The following is a 12,344-nucleotide window of genomic DNA, read 5'->3' as shown; positions in this document are numbered from 1 at the left end:
GAAGGTCGGGGAGCCCCTGGGGGGGGGGGGTGAGCTGGGACAGTGGGCGGATTGGGGGGCTTGTGGCAGAGCCTCACAGTGCATGGAGGGGAAGTGGGGATCACCCCCCCTGCCCAGCAGCACCCATTGAGTTGGGGCTTTTTTTTAAAGCACTGGGAGCTGGGGCAGGTGGGACAGCCATGGGAGGCTTGGGGGAGTGGGCAGAGCAAGTAGAGGTTGGGGCCTGGCAGGGGTCCCCCATGGTCCCCTCCCCCTTTCTCCAGCCCCCTACTTACCAGCTCCAAGTCCAGCTCCAGCTCCCTGCTGCAGTGGGTGGGGACTGCCCAAATCATTTTGAAGCTCTCTGAATCTTTTCTGAAGATTCAGAGAGCTTCAAAATTGATTTGGACCTTTTTATGGGTCCCCAATTAGATTTGGAGAGTCAGTACGATTCGGTAGCCAAATCTTCTCCAAATTGAATCAGCACCTGAAGCTTCTCACAGCCATAGCAGAAAGTAGCAATCTTGGAGTGGGGGGCTTGGAGCTCCCTGCTTCTGGGGCAGGGAGTCATAGTCCCTGCCTGGACTGTGGTGGCGGAGCCTGCCTTGGCATCAGGCAGCTCCTGGGGGCAGGGAGCAAACTGCCATCCCAGGTGCTACTGCAGAGTAACTAATTGCAAGTAAGTTTGCTACTTGCATTTGTAGGTAGAAAATGTACTCATGATTAGTGAAGTTTACTGCACAGTAAGTGTGTACATGTGTAGTTGCTCAAATTTACTATGCAGTAAACTATGATACTGTGCAGTAAAGTGTCTTGTGTAGACACACCCATTATTAACTATCTTAAGTAACTTGTTCCCCCCAGAAAACCTACAGAACCAATATAAAGAAATATTACAGCCAAGGAAAAAAAAAATCAGATCATAAGCCTTTCCAAGTTTAAGGTTCAGTTAAATTACAAATAAACATAAAAGCAAAAACAAGTTCTTTAGTTCCATTTCATAGAATCACAGAATAGTAAGACCAGAAGGGACCCATAAGATCATCAAGTCCAGTCCCCTGCCATGGTAGGAAGTAGTTGGGCTCAAACAAGGTCAATGAGGTGTCCAGCCTCCTCTTGAACACCGAGGGATGACACCTCTGCTGGTGTGTTCCAGATTCTAGATACTAGGGTTATGTCAAACAGCACTGTTTAGTTTCAACTTCTGTTTCCACAGGTTCAAAAGGATAGTGTTTTGTTTCACTTTGAAGCATTGTTCCATTTCATTTCACTGAAACTTTCAGTTTCAATGCATTTCGATGTTTTGCCCATAGGCTATAATGGGGAATCATGAAAATGCCTATAATTTTGTCATTTCTTGCCTGATTCAGATGAAAATGGCAGAGATGGTAACATCTTCTGAGGGCATGAATCCTGCCAAGTCTTAAGGAGATGGGTGCAAGAATTTCTGGGAAACTGCACCTCAAACTGCTAAAAGCAAATCTTGTGTCATTTGCCGGCAGTGGCAGCCTCTTGTCATCCCGCACGCAGATCTGGGGGCCCACACCCCCAGGAGGGCTGTGCCAGACTCCTTCTGGGGCTGTGGGCTCCTGGATCTGTGCTCAGGATGGCAGGAGGCTGCTGCTGTGCCTGGGACCAGTGCTGGGCACAGCCTGTGCCCAGTGCTGGGAAGGCTGGTGCTGCCGCTGGCCCCATGCAGCAGCAGCCGCCTCCTGTCACCCCACACATAGATCTGGGGGCCCACACCCCTGGGAGGAGTCTGGCAGTGCTGGGAGGACAGGTTGATCTCTGTGGGGCTGGCAGAGCCACTCAGAGAGCAACCCTGGCTCTCCCTGGTTCCTGCTACCAGGCTGCACTTTGAGTGGCTCTGCCAGCCCCATAGAGCTCAGCCCACTGGCAGGAGGTGGCAGGCAAGCCTGTGGCAGAGCTTCTCATAATGCAGCCCTGAGGGGCCTCAGCAGTGGGAGGTTCCATAGCCCCATGGACCTAAGCCTGGAAGTGGGAGGCAGGGCCAGGGTTGCATTCAGAGCCACGGCTACACTCTGAGCGGCTCTGCTACTGGCTCTCCCTCCACCTCCTGCTGCCGGGCTGAGTTCCATGGGGCTGGCAGAGCTACTCAAAGCACAGCCCTGGTGAGCACAACCCAGTGACTGGAGGCTCCATGGCTGCAGAGCTGATCCTGGCAGCGGGAGGTGGTGGAAAGCCAGTGGCAGAGCTGCTTAGAGCACAGCCCTGGCTCCAACTGCAGCCCTGATTAGTGGTTCTCCCTCACCTCCTGCCACCAGACTCAGCCCCGTGGGGCTGTGGAGCCTTCAGCCACTGGGCTGTGGTCTCCAGGGTTGAGCTCTGAGTAGCTCCACCAGCCCCATGGAGCTCAGGCTGGCAGCGGGAGAACCAGTGGCAGAGCCACTGGAAGCACAGCCATGACTCCAAGTGCAGCCCTGGCCAGTGGCTCTCCCCCATGTCCCATGGCCAGGTTCAGCTCTGTGGGGCTGGCAGAGCCACTTGCAGTGCAGCCTGGTGGCAGGAGGTGGGGGAGAGTCAAGGCTGCACTCTGAGCAGCTCTGCCAGCCCCACACAATTCAACCCAGGACTGGGAGGCAGCAGGAAAAAGCCACTGGAGGGGCTGCTTGGAGTACAACCCTGGCCAGTGGCTCTCCCCCACCTCCTGGTGCCAGACTCAGCTCTGTGGGGCTGCAGAACCTCCAGCCACCAGGCTGTGCTCACCAGGGCTGAGCTCAGAGCCAGGGCTGCACTGCAGCCCCATGGAGCTCAGCCTGGTGGTAGGAGAGCCAGTGGTGAAGCTGCTCGGAGCACAGCCTGGCAGCAAGAGGTTCCACAGCCCCATGGAGCTGAGCCTGGCAGTGGGAGGCAGGGGAGAGCCACTGGCCAGGGCTGCACTCTGACTGGCTCTGCCACTGGCTCTCCTGCCACTGGGCTGAGCTCCATGGGGCTGGTGGAGCCACACGGAGTGCAGCCCTGGCTCTCGCCAGCCTCCCACCACCAGTCTGCTTTGAAACTCAAAACAGAGTGCCCTCATTTCATGTTGAAGCTGTTTTGAAGCCTTTTGTTTCACTTCAGTTTTACTGTTTCAAGCTCAAAACAGCTTTGAAATTAAACAAAACACTTGTTGAAATTTTGCACAGCTCTACTAGATACCCTTATGGGAAAGAAGTTTTTCCTTAATTCCAGCTGTAACAGGCTGGCCTTTAGAGTCAGGCCTCGGTGCCAGCCACCCACCTGTCCAGGTGGAAACCTCCGCTTTGGTCTCCTGCCAAGCCTTGATGGAAATAAATATGATCGCTATTTCTAAGGCAGGAGGCTGCCCATTGCTTGCCGTCCTAATGCCAAGGGCCTTGGTACATGGTCCCGCCTCCCACTACATGTGCCCCATGCCTAGCAGATGTTTCTTGGCCTACCACCTAGCCTCCCTTCTGGTGCACATACTGGGCCTTCCATATCTGGCCTAGCACCTGGCCTCCAACCTGGGGCACACACCAGGCCTTCCATCCTGTATCCAGTATTCTACATCGTCACATCCAATAATTCTGTATTCCCCTTTTAATTATTTCTACCCTCTCACCAGGGCCTCTGAATTTCACTGCTCCTCAACTGGACCACTTACACACCAGCCACCTCAATGGGCCACTTCACTATCATTCGGGCCCTCACTGGGCCTTCTGACCCCTTCCTAGGGCTACACCCAGCATCACTCCAGGCCTCTTCTCTCACTCAGCCCCTCTGGGCCATTTCTCTCACTCAGCCCTTCTGGGCCACTGGGGTCTTTCACCTGGTGGGGCTCAAGTGGCTGCAGCCATGTCTGGCCCCCTGCACTGGGGTCTTCCACCCCATGTGCTCGGGTGGCTGCCACCATGCCTGGCCCCTACATTCAAGCAGCCCCCTTAACAGGCTGGGTCTGTCTGGCCTACTCTTCTCTGGTGTATGTAACCTGCCCATAGGCAGGGGCTGGGGTTTGCAGTTGCCCCTCCTCATCTTTCACCAATGAGGTAACTGTCCTGGCATTTCTGGGGGACTGTTCCTCCATGAACAGCCCCACCAGGCCACCCATCCCTGGCAGGGTACAGTTTTAGTCTTACCCAGAACCAAGAGCCTCCAAAGCACCCCCATATCTCCTGCCCTACCTCCAAGGTATTCTAGGAGCAGCTCAGCCTGATGTTTTCACCTAGCCTGCTCAGCTCAGACTGCTGCTTTTCTCTCTGAGGACCTGGATTAAAATGGAGGCTACTCTGCCCCTCAGTCAATCCCAGGGTCCTCCTAGGGTCATATGCTATCTTTAAGGTTTTAAGTTGACAGTGGAGCAGCCAGCAAGTTGGTGTTAGCCTCATCAAAGTGGCAGGCACAGGTACAGGTACTCTGCCACACTAGCCTAAATTTTTCATCAGCTAGCTTGTGCTCATTGGACCTCGTCCTCCCAAGGGGTGCCTTTCTGAAGAATTGCTCCCCTAGATCTTGATGTTAGCCCCCGACATACTTGTAGGTGGCAATCAAGTCACCTTTCAGGCTTCTCTTACTCAGACTGAACAAATCCAGTTCCCAGAGTCTCTCCTCATAGGGACTATCCTCCAGACCCCTGATCTTATGGGTGGCCCTTCTCTGTACCTTTTTGAACTTATCAACATCCTTCTTGAAGTGCAGTGTCCAGAACTGGACACAGTAGTCCAGCTGTGGTCTCACCAATGCCGGATACAGGGGAAGGAGTATATCTCTGGATCTACTGGCAACGCATCAGCTGATGCATGCCAGAGTTCTATTTGCCCTGCTGGCGACTTCATTGCACTGATGGCTCATATTCATCCTCTGGTTAATTGTCCCTAGGTCCCTTTCAGATGCAGTGTCAGACAGGGGACCACCACTCATATAGTTATGATGAGGGTTCTTCCTACCCAGATGAAGTTTTTGACACTTGTCTCTATTGAACCTCATCTGATTGCATTGAGTCCATAGGACCAGCCTGCCAAGGTCATTCTGGATCCTTACCCTGTCCTCACATGTGTCTGCATTTCCCCACAGCTTGGAATCATCCACCAACTACTTTGTTTTTCATATCACTGATTTGGTTTTCCTTAGTTTTTCCTATCATTGACTGGGTTTTACAGGATGAATTCTCCTCCAAGCTCTTCAATCTAACTCAGCCCATTGTGCTCTAGGGGCTCTAGCTCATCACATAATGCAGGTAAAAATCACTCGATATCCATCAGAAGTACTTTCCCTTGTGTGATATAAATTGAGCAGGTAATTCACTATCTGGTTTGACTATCAAAATATTTAAAAATAATATTCCTTTATTTTAAAAAAAATCAAGCACCAAAACCAACTTATTCCTGAACTACATTTCCCAGAGCTAACCATGCCAAGGATCAGAGGTCACACAATTCTCCCCAGTTATAAAAATGACAGCTCTGGATGTCCCTGTGTTAGAAGGGGTACCTACTCCCGAGAGAATAGCTAGAATAGTCAACAGGGAACCAGTAGGCCATTTTCTTGGATAAACATATTATCCACTTTACTAGTACTAAAAAGTACCTTGTCAACAATTAGTAATGTTAATATAACATTATGGTTATCTTTACATCCATTAAAAAGGTGCACTGAGCTTTTTCTATATCTATTGCTTCCAAAAAGGGTTCTGCTAATACTGCCAGTCTAGTGCATTAAAAAAGCTACACACCAATCATGAAATTAAAAAGATTCATTTCTTAATCCAATATAGGCATCTCTTGATTTTCTTTGGGGCAGGGGTAGTGGGGGGCTGGGATAGCATCACCTTATTAAGTAAGCTGTGTTTTTCACCTTGTGTACTTCCTGCATTGTGGCAGACAAGTTACCTGCACCAACCAGATGCTCTCATTCAGGAGTGTAATGAAGGAGGGGAGATGAAAGCACCAGCCACAAGTACTGACCTTGGGTGAGTGGAAGAAGTGCAGGGCAGCTGCAAAAATAGCCACCACACTGCTGACCATGCAGCCACTGATGCTGCCCTGTGCCATTCAAGCACCCAGTTATACCTCTGTTCTCATTTCTCAGAACAATACTTGATGGACTTATTTTGTTTGCACAATATTGCAAACAGTGGGGATCTCCCACCAGGGATGGGAACAGAGCTCAGCTTTCTGACATTTGGATTATTTCATAAATAACATTCTAGCTTCCCAGTGTTTAGGAATCTTAGCATATGTTCTACCAGATTGTATCAGTGGGCCATTTACTTCTTCCGATAAACTGCTAATACCAAATAGAATTATTTATAGAGCGGAAACAGTTTAGTTTGGTAGATAGGACACTGGAGTAGCACTCAAGGGACCTGAGGCTTACTCCACAAAAAGATTTTGCCTTGATAACTAGAAGAAGCCACAGCCCCGTGTTGGGTGCCTAGACTCCCTGTACCATGCCTGAGTAGAGGGAAGTGTCTAAGGGGATCCACCAAAGCCAGCATACCAGATAGAAAAAGCTAAGGAGAGGATGGTGCCTTAAGCCAGGTTCCTCTAGGACTTAGCCACCTTGTTGGAGCTCAGACTAAGATGCTTGTCTCTGATCAGGGTGCACACAGTTCTAGATTTGGAGGCCTATGCCAGTCTTTTCTCACAGAACAGGGTTGTGGTGTTCCTTCTACTTTTTAAGCCAAAAGCCTCTTCTCCTTGGTAAAAAGTATGCTTGAAAGCAAAAGTTTGGGAACACAGGGAACTTAGACACCATAGACTGGGTGACAGCTGAGCAGGGTTTTTGAGAGTCTAAATGTTGGACTTAAGGCACCTGCACAGTCAATTTAAAGAACGGATGCATCTAAAATTCCTTTTTTTTTTTTTCCATCTAGCATAAGTGAGTCTCAACCAGGCTGCTATAGCACTGTGGGGTGTCATGACATCCTGTTAAGGTGCTGCAGGGTACCATGCAATATTAGCACTGTTAGGTGTGCAAACACCTACATATGATTCACAAGGTAAACTCTGAAATTTCAAATAGGAATCCATAGTGTGAAAACCATTCTGACCTGTTGTGGGCTGTGAGACTTCTTTGCACAGAATTGTTCTATTATTTTTCCTCAATCATGAAATGAGTAAACACTCAGAGCTGGCATTTTTCTGAGGGAGGGGGGCACCTTAAGTCAAAGAAAGCACTGATCTAGTCCCTAGATTCTATTCCTGGTTTTGCCACTGGCTTGCTGGGCCTCCTGAGGTAAGTCTCTTTTCCATGCCTTAGTTTCCTCATCATTAAAGTAGAGATAATGAAACCAACTCATTTTCAAAGGCTTAGAGAGAGAGAGTGACTGGAGAAAAAGCGAGAAGGGTAGTAGGAGAAGCTATATTTGATACATACTGTTTGTCATCAGTCTTCCACTTTTGGGCCTTGCCAGAAACTTCAGGAGGAGAGAGAAACTAAAAATAAGAATATATGCTTTATAAATCAATACAAAGTGCCAGGGAGAGATGAGGACAGGTGTGGGATTGGAAACTACTTTTAGCACTCCTTGAAACAGATTTTTTCAAGTTGATATAGCACCTCCTAGCTCCAAAGGTCCCGTTCCCCACCCCACATCTCACCCCAAAGCTACAGTGTGCTAACAGATTTATCTGGTAACAATTGCTTTTATGTTAACATAACTCTATTGACACTTATTATGGTCTATTTTAGGGCAGTCCAACTGGCAGATTGTGGGCTGCATAGGGCCCCAAAAGAATTCACATGTGGCTTGCAGGCTCCTAACACAACCACTGCTAGCTCCCTCCTGCTGCTGTTGCTTCTGTGAAGGCTGCTGGATTCTTTGGGCTCCCTGCGTTCCTTCAGTTTCTATTTCCTGCCCTACCCTTGGAGGTGGGGCAAGGAAGAGCAACTCAGTGGAAGGAGTTGGAGTGGTTGGAGTGCCCAAGTTGTGTGCATGGTGTGGGGACAGGATGCTTGTGCTGTGCACCTGGTGGGGTGAGGACTGGGCTGCTCATGGCAGAGAGGGGAGGAGCAAGCTGGGCTGCCTGCCAGGTATGGGGGGAAGCTGGACTGCCCAGAGAACATGCAAAGCTGAGAAGTGGAGGGAGTCAAGCTGCCTTCATTATGTGTGTGACATGGAGTGGGAGGGACATATTAGGCTGCCTGCATGATACAAGAGAACCCACAGTGAGGGCTACCCACCGAGTGAGCAGCTCTTGGTCTGTGTCCTGGGCTCTGAGACTGCAGCTAACTTGGCATCTGGGCCCCAGCTGTCCAGAAGTTGGAGCGCCCTGGTCTATTTTACTGCTCAGAGCAAAAAAAAAGATTATGTCATTTGTATGTGCACATGTGTAGTAACATCTTTATGGTCTGAATCAGGGCCTATAAACTGATGGTAGAACAGAGCAATTTACAATAGGATTCTGTATGAGCAGAAGCCTTCTACTGAGTTCCCTTATGTATCTGCTTTGGAAAACCTTTGCTGCCTACCTGGTACAGTTGAACAAGAACTTTTTCTTCCTTATAGCTTGCTTTCAGATGATTCTGGGAATAATCAGTTCCTTATGCTGTTTCAGAATCATGTCATAAGAATAGAGGTGTACTCAGCAGCTTCTCTGAAAAGCAAATAAGAAAGAGTGTCCTCTCCAATTCTACTAGGAAACAAAACATTTTAGTCTGGGTATTATTGGCCTCAATTCAGAAAATATACTTTAGTTTTAAGTGCATGAAGAGCATATTGCAGTCTGTGGGGCTACTTTTATGTTTATTGAAGCACTTATTAACCCTGTAATCAGGGCCTTCAATCAAGAAACTAATTAATAGTATATATTGTAATTCAGAAGGCTCAGTCTAAAAGTATACGGAAAGGTCAGCGCAGCTTATCTTGCTGCTAAGGATAGAAAGGAGTGAATTAAGTGTATCTGGTAATCATTTTCATGTGTCTGTTTTAAATTCTCAGATGATCTTTTTTTTCCATTGCTGCCCCATGGCATTTTGATTTCATTATGCAAAGCGTATGTGTGTTTCCACATGATAAAACCATCAGAGGATCCAACTGTGTGTGTGTTGGGGTGAGGGAGGGAGCGACCAGTGAGATGCCTGAGTGCCTCTGAATAGAGAAGGTTCCCATGGTGAAGTAAATCATATAAAGAAATCCGGAAAAAATAGCGGTATTGGTAGCCAAGAATACTTTCCCATGTAAAACATGAAGCAGCAGTCAGAGGAAAATGTGAGAATCAATTTAGATCAATACTTCTAATATTTTAATAGACCTCAGGAGCATCTGGAGAGATAGTAGAATACATTTCTATGACACAAATGCTGATACTGAGACTTGTGTATAGGGTGGACTTTATTTATAATTTACAATGTTAATTCAAATAAATATTTCCAGGGCCCATTTTTCACCCCCTTGGTTTATTTCTCTAAGCCAGGAGGTTATGGTCAGTGCAACCCCCTCCCAATATTAATGGAGAAGATCGTCAGCAGGTGAAAGAAAGCTGCATTGAAATGATTAGAGGATCCATCTCAGTGAGCTTGCATATGACATGAGTCTCCATAGTACTGCAGAGCAAATCTTTATCACATGTAGATGACTAATCTTGTAGTTGATTGACCCCGTATACATTCATGAAGGCCAAAACTTGCCAGTATCAGTGAACTCAACTATGCTCTGTGCTGTTCTGCTTGTCCACAGTGCCAGTATAGCTCACAGCTCTTCTCTTCTCCTGACTCCTGTGGACTGTATACCCTCAGGCCAACCTGCATTTTCACTTTTTGTTTTAAATCAAAATAGTAAACATTGCCATAGCACAGTCAGCCTTGTCAGTAAAACCTGATTAAGAAAATTTTAAACTTACAGTTATTATGTGACTTGGTAGAGTTGGATGACAATACAGGACTCCACACATTGTAGCTGTATAGGCACAGAGTTGATGTATGTTGACACAATCTAAGGCATATAGTTAGTTCATGCAGCCTATGTTAACTCAGGGCAAAGCAGCTAGAAAATGTTAATGCATCATTGTCTAAAGAATGGAGATTGACCTTGCACAAGGTAACCGTATTACTACAGGGTTTGTAAAACTGAAAGGATTTCCAATTCTCTGGCTTTAGCATTCAATGTACAATTGCTGGGGTGGGGAATATTCAAAGACCTTTTCAAGTTTATGGTTTGGGGAGTGGGGGAGGGTTCAGACTATCCCCTGACTCTCACTTCCAGCAGGTGGTCTCAGCCAGCTCACTTCATACTGGCAATGACCAGAGATTTGTGGACCATCTGATGGTGTTGGATATCATGAAGCACCTCATCGTTTTGAGCAGTAGTCAGGTACTCTGCAGGCTATCAGGACGCTCTCATTGCTTGGGCACATATAGGGAAAATATGGTACAAAAACACTGATCATCCCCAGTTCCCTGCTTTAGTCTTCCCTGCCACAAACCTCAGTCTCAAAAGGAGCCCCTAACTAACAAGCAACAGAGGACTAGGGTGCCCATGCAGCTATTGGCAACAGTTTTTTAACTCCACTAGTCTCTAAGGTCAGACTGTCCTCCTCATGTTAAATAGTATCACAGTATAGCAACAACCCTGCTGTCTACTACAGTGGGACTACTCAATATATATAGCCACATCCCATGGTTTGCAGGTCTGCCTTCAATAGGCTTTACATGCAGACTTCACACAGACATCTTCAACCAGGTAGCTGTACGATGGCTATGTTTACACTATTTAGGGTGGATCTTACGGCCACCCTATGCCTAATATTCTGATTGTCTGCCAGCACATTCCATCTCCCATGGGCTAGGGACAGACATTCAAAAAGCCTGAACCGGTTGCTAGCCATACAGACAATCCCTCCGGACTGAGGAAATTCAGGCACATGACTGCAGTGACTCAAGCTGGAAGCTGCACGGTGCTAGAACAGTTCTCTCTTCCCTTGCAGAGCTGAGGTGAGGGGGGTGTGGTCAGGTCACAGCAGGAGGCTCTGATTAGGGAGGGGTGTAAACCCCCAGCCTGCCTGCAGTCCCAAGCTTTTCCCAGATTGCTGCTCAAGGGAAGGGAGTGTTGCCAGCCCCCAGCTAGCACGAAGGCAAAGAGGGGGTCTGCAGTGCATGCATCTGTTGCTGATACGGAGCTTTTCAATCTCCCTCCCTGCTTCTGTATACTGCCTGCAGCAAACTGACAGGCAAGCAAGCCAGCAGGGGGAGGGGGGAACTTATAACAGTGTTACTCCTATCTCAGTGTTTATCACCCCATTAAGAAAACAGAGGGACATTACCTGTTCTCTTACAGGTGGGATGATCTCCTATGCAGGGCTTTAAACTAGGTTAGTTGGGGGACAGGGATGAAGACAACAGAGAGAACCTAGGATCAACAAACCATGAGCCATGCACTAGAACAGCCCATGTAAATACTAACAGGCCCAATGGGCATCAGGACAGGGCATCAAGGGTGCCCATTGTGGGGCTTAAATGTCTACATATTAATGCTAGGAGTATGGGGAACAAGCAGGAGGGACTCGCACTACTGCTTGCAAACAAGAACTTCAACTTGGTTAAGCTAACTGAAACCTGGTGGGACCCTACACATGATTGGAGTAGGGGAGTATACCTACTTAGCCCACACTTGCAGGGGGGCTGTTAGAAAGGCCAAAGCTGCAATAGAGCTTAGGCTGGCAACAAAAATTAAAGACAACAAAAAGGCCTTCTGCAGGTATATAGGGAGTAAAAAAAAAAGTCACAGGGAAGCATAGGACTTCTAAAGAACAAACTAGGGCAATTAGCAACAGATAATGAGGAGCAAAGCTGAGCTCTTCAATGAGTTTTTTGCTTCTGTATTCCTGAACATGAATCAAGATAAATCTCCCAATTGGGTCATAGACAGGAACAAAAGGGACAACAGCCTACCAACTGCTAACACCCATGGAGGATGTCCATTCCAGCCTCCTCCCTGTACATCCTTCACCAGTTTTTTTTCCTCTTAGTCAGGTAAAGTGACAATGGCAATGTGACCTAAGCTGCAGACATTCCTGAGGTGGGAGGGAACCTGCTCCCTTTGTGTCAAGTTTCCCTGCTCTTGCCAGCCAGGTAACCAGGTCTCTTGCCTTTCTGTCACTGTAGATGTTAAGTAACCCTCTATCCTATGTATGAGACCTCAGGTATCAGGGAGGGGACTTAAACCCCTATTGTCTTACCAAGGACCTTATGACTGGGAGTTGGGCTGGAGTCCCTACCAGTCTACCTGGCAACCAGTAATGCATTTCCAATTGACTGGCTTGAAGCCAACTTCAGCTAGTCTCCATTGGACCCCAGAGTGAGGTCATAAGGTTTATATAAGTTAAATACTGCCCAGGAGGAGGGGTGGCATCCATGATGAAGACACAGAAAGCAGCTGAACATTTGTAGCTTTCTCTCTCTCTTGAAAC

The 12,344-nt window shown here is 47.9% G+C and overlaps 1 protein-coding gene across 1 annotated transcript in view; it reads right to left on the bottom strand.

The window, feature by feature from the left end:
- The window catches only part of LOC112550277, a 51,192-nt gene that overhangs the window by 1,197 nt on the left and 37,651 nt on the right, over nt 1–12,344 (bottom strand). The window contains exons 2-3 of the mRNA XM_025204096.1: nt 8,122–8,223; nt 7,315–7,373 (exon numbers count right to left, since the gene is read on the bottom strand). Of these exons, the coding sequence (XP_025059881.1) occupies nt 7,315–7,373; nt 8,122–8,223 (161 nt within the window). The remainder of the gene's footprint in view (nt 1–7,314; nt 7,374–8,121; nt 8,224–12,344) is intronic.

Source organism: Alligator sinensis, unplaced genomic scaffold (genome assembly GCF_000455745.1).
Source record: "Alligator sinensis unplaced genomic scaffold, ASM45574v1 scaffold975_1, whole genome shotgun sequence".
NCBI classification, from domain to species: Eukaryota; Metazoa; Chordata; order Crocodylia; family Alligatoridae; genus Alligator; species Alligator sinensis.
Note: the sequence above shows the minus strand (reverse complement) of the source record. Positions and strands in the feature narration are given on the sequence as shown.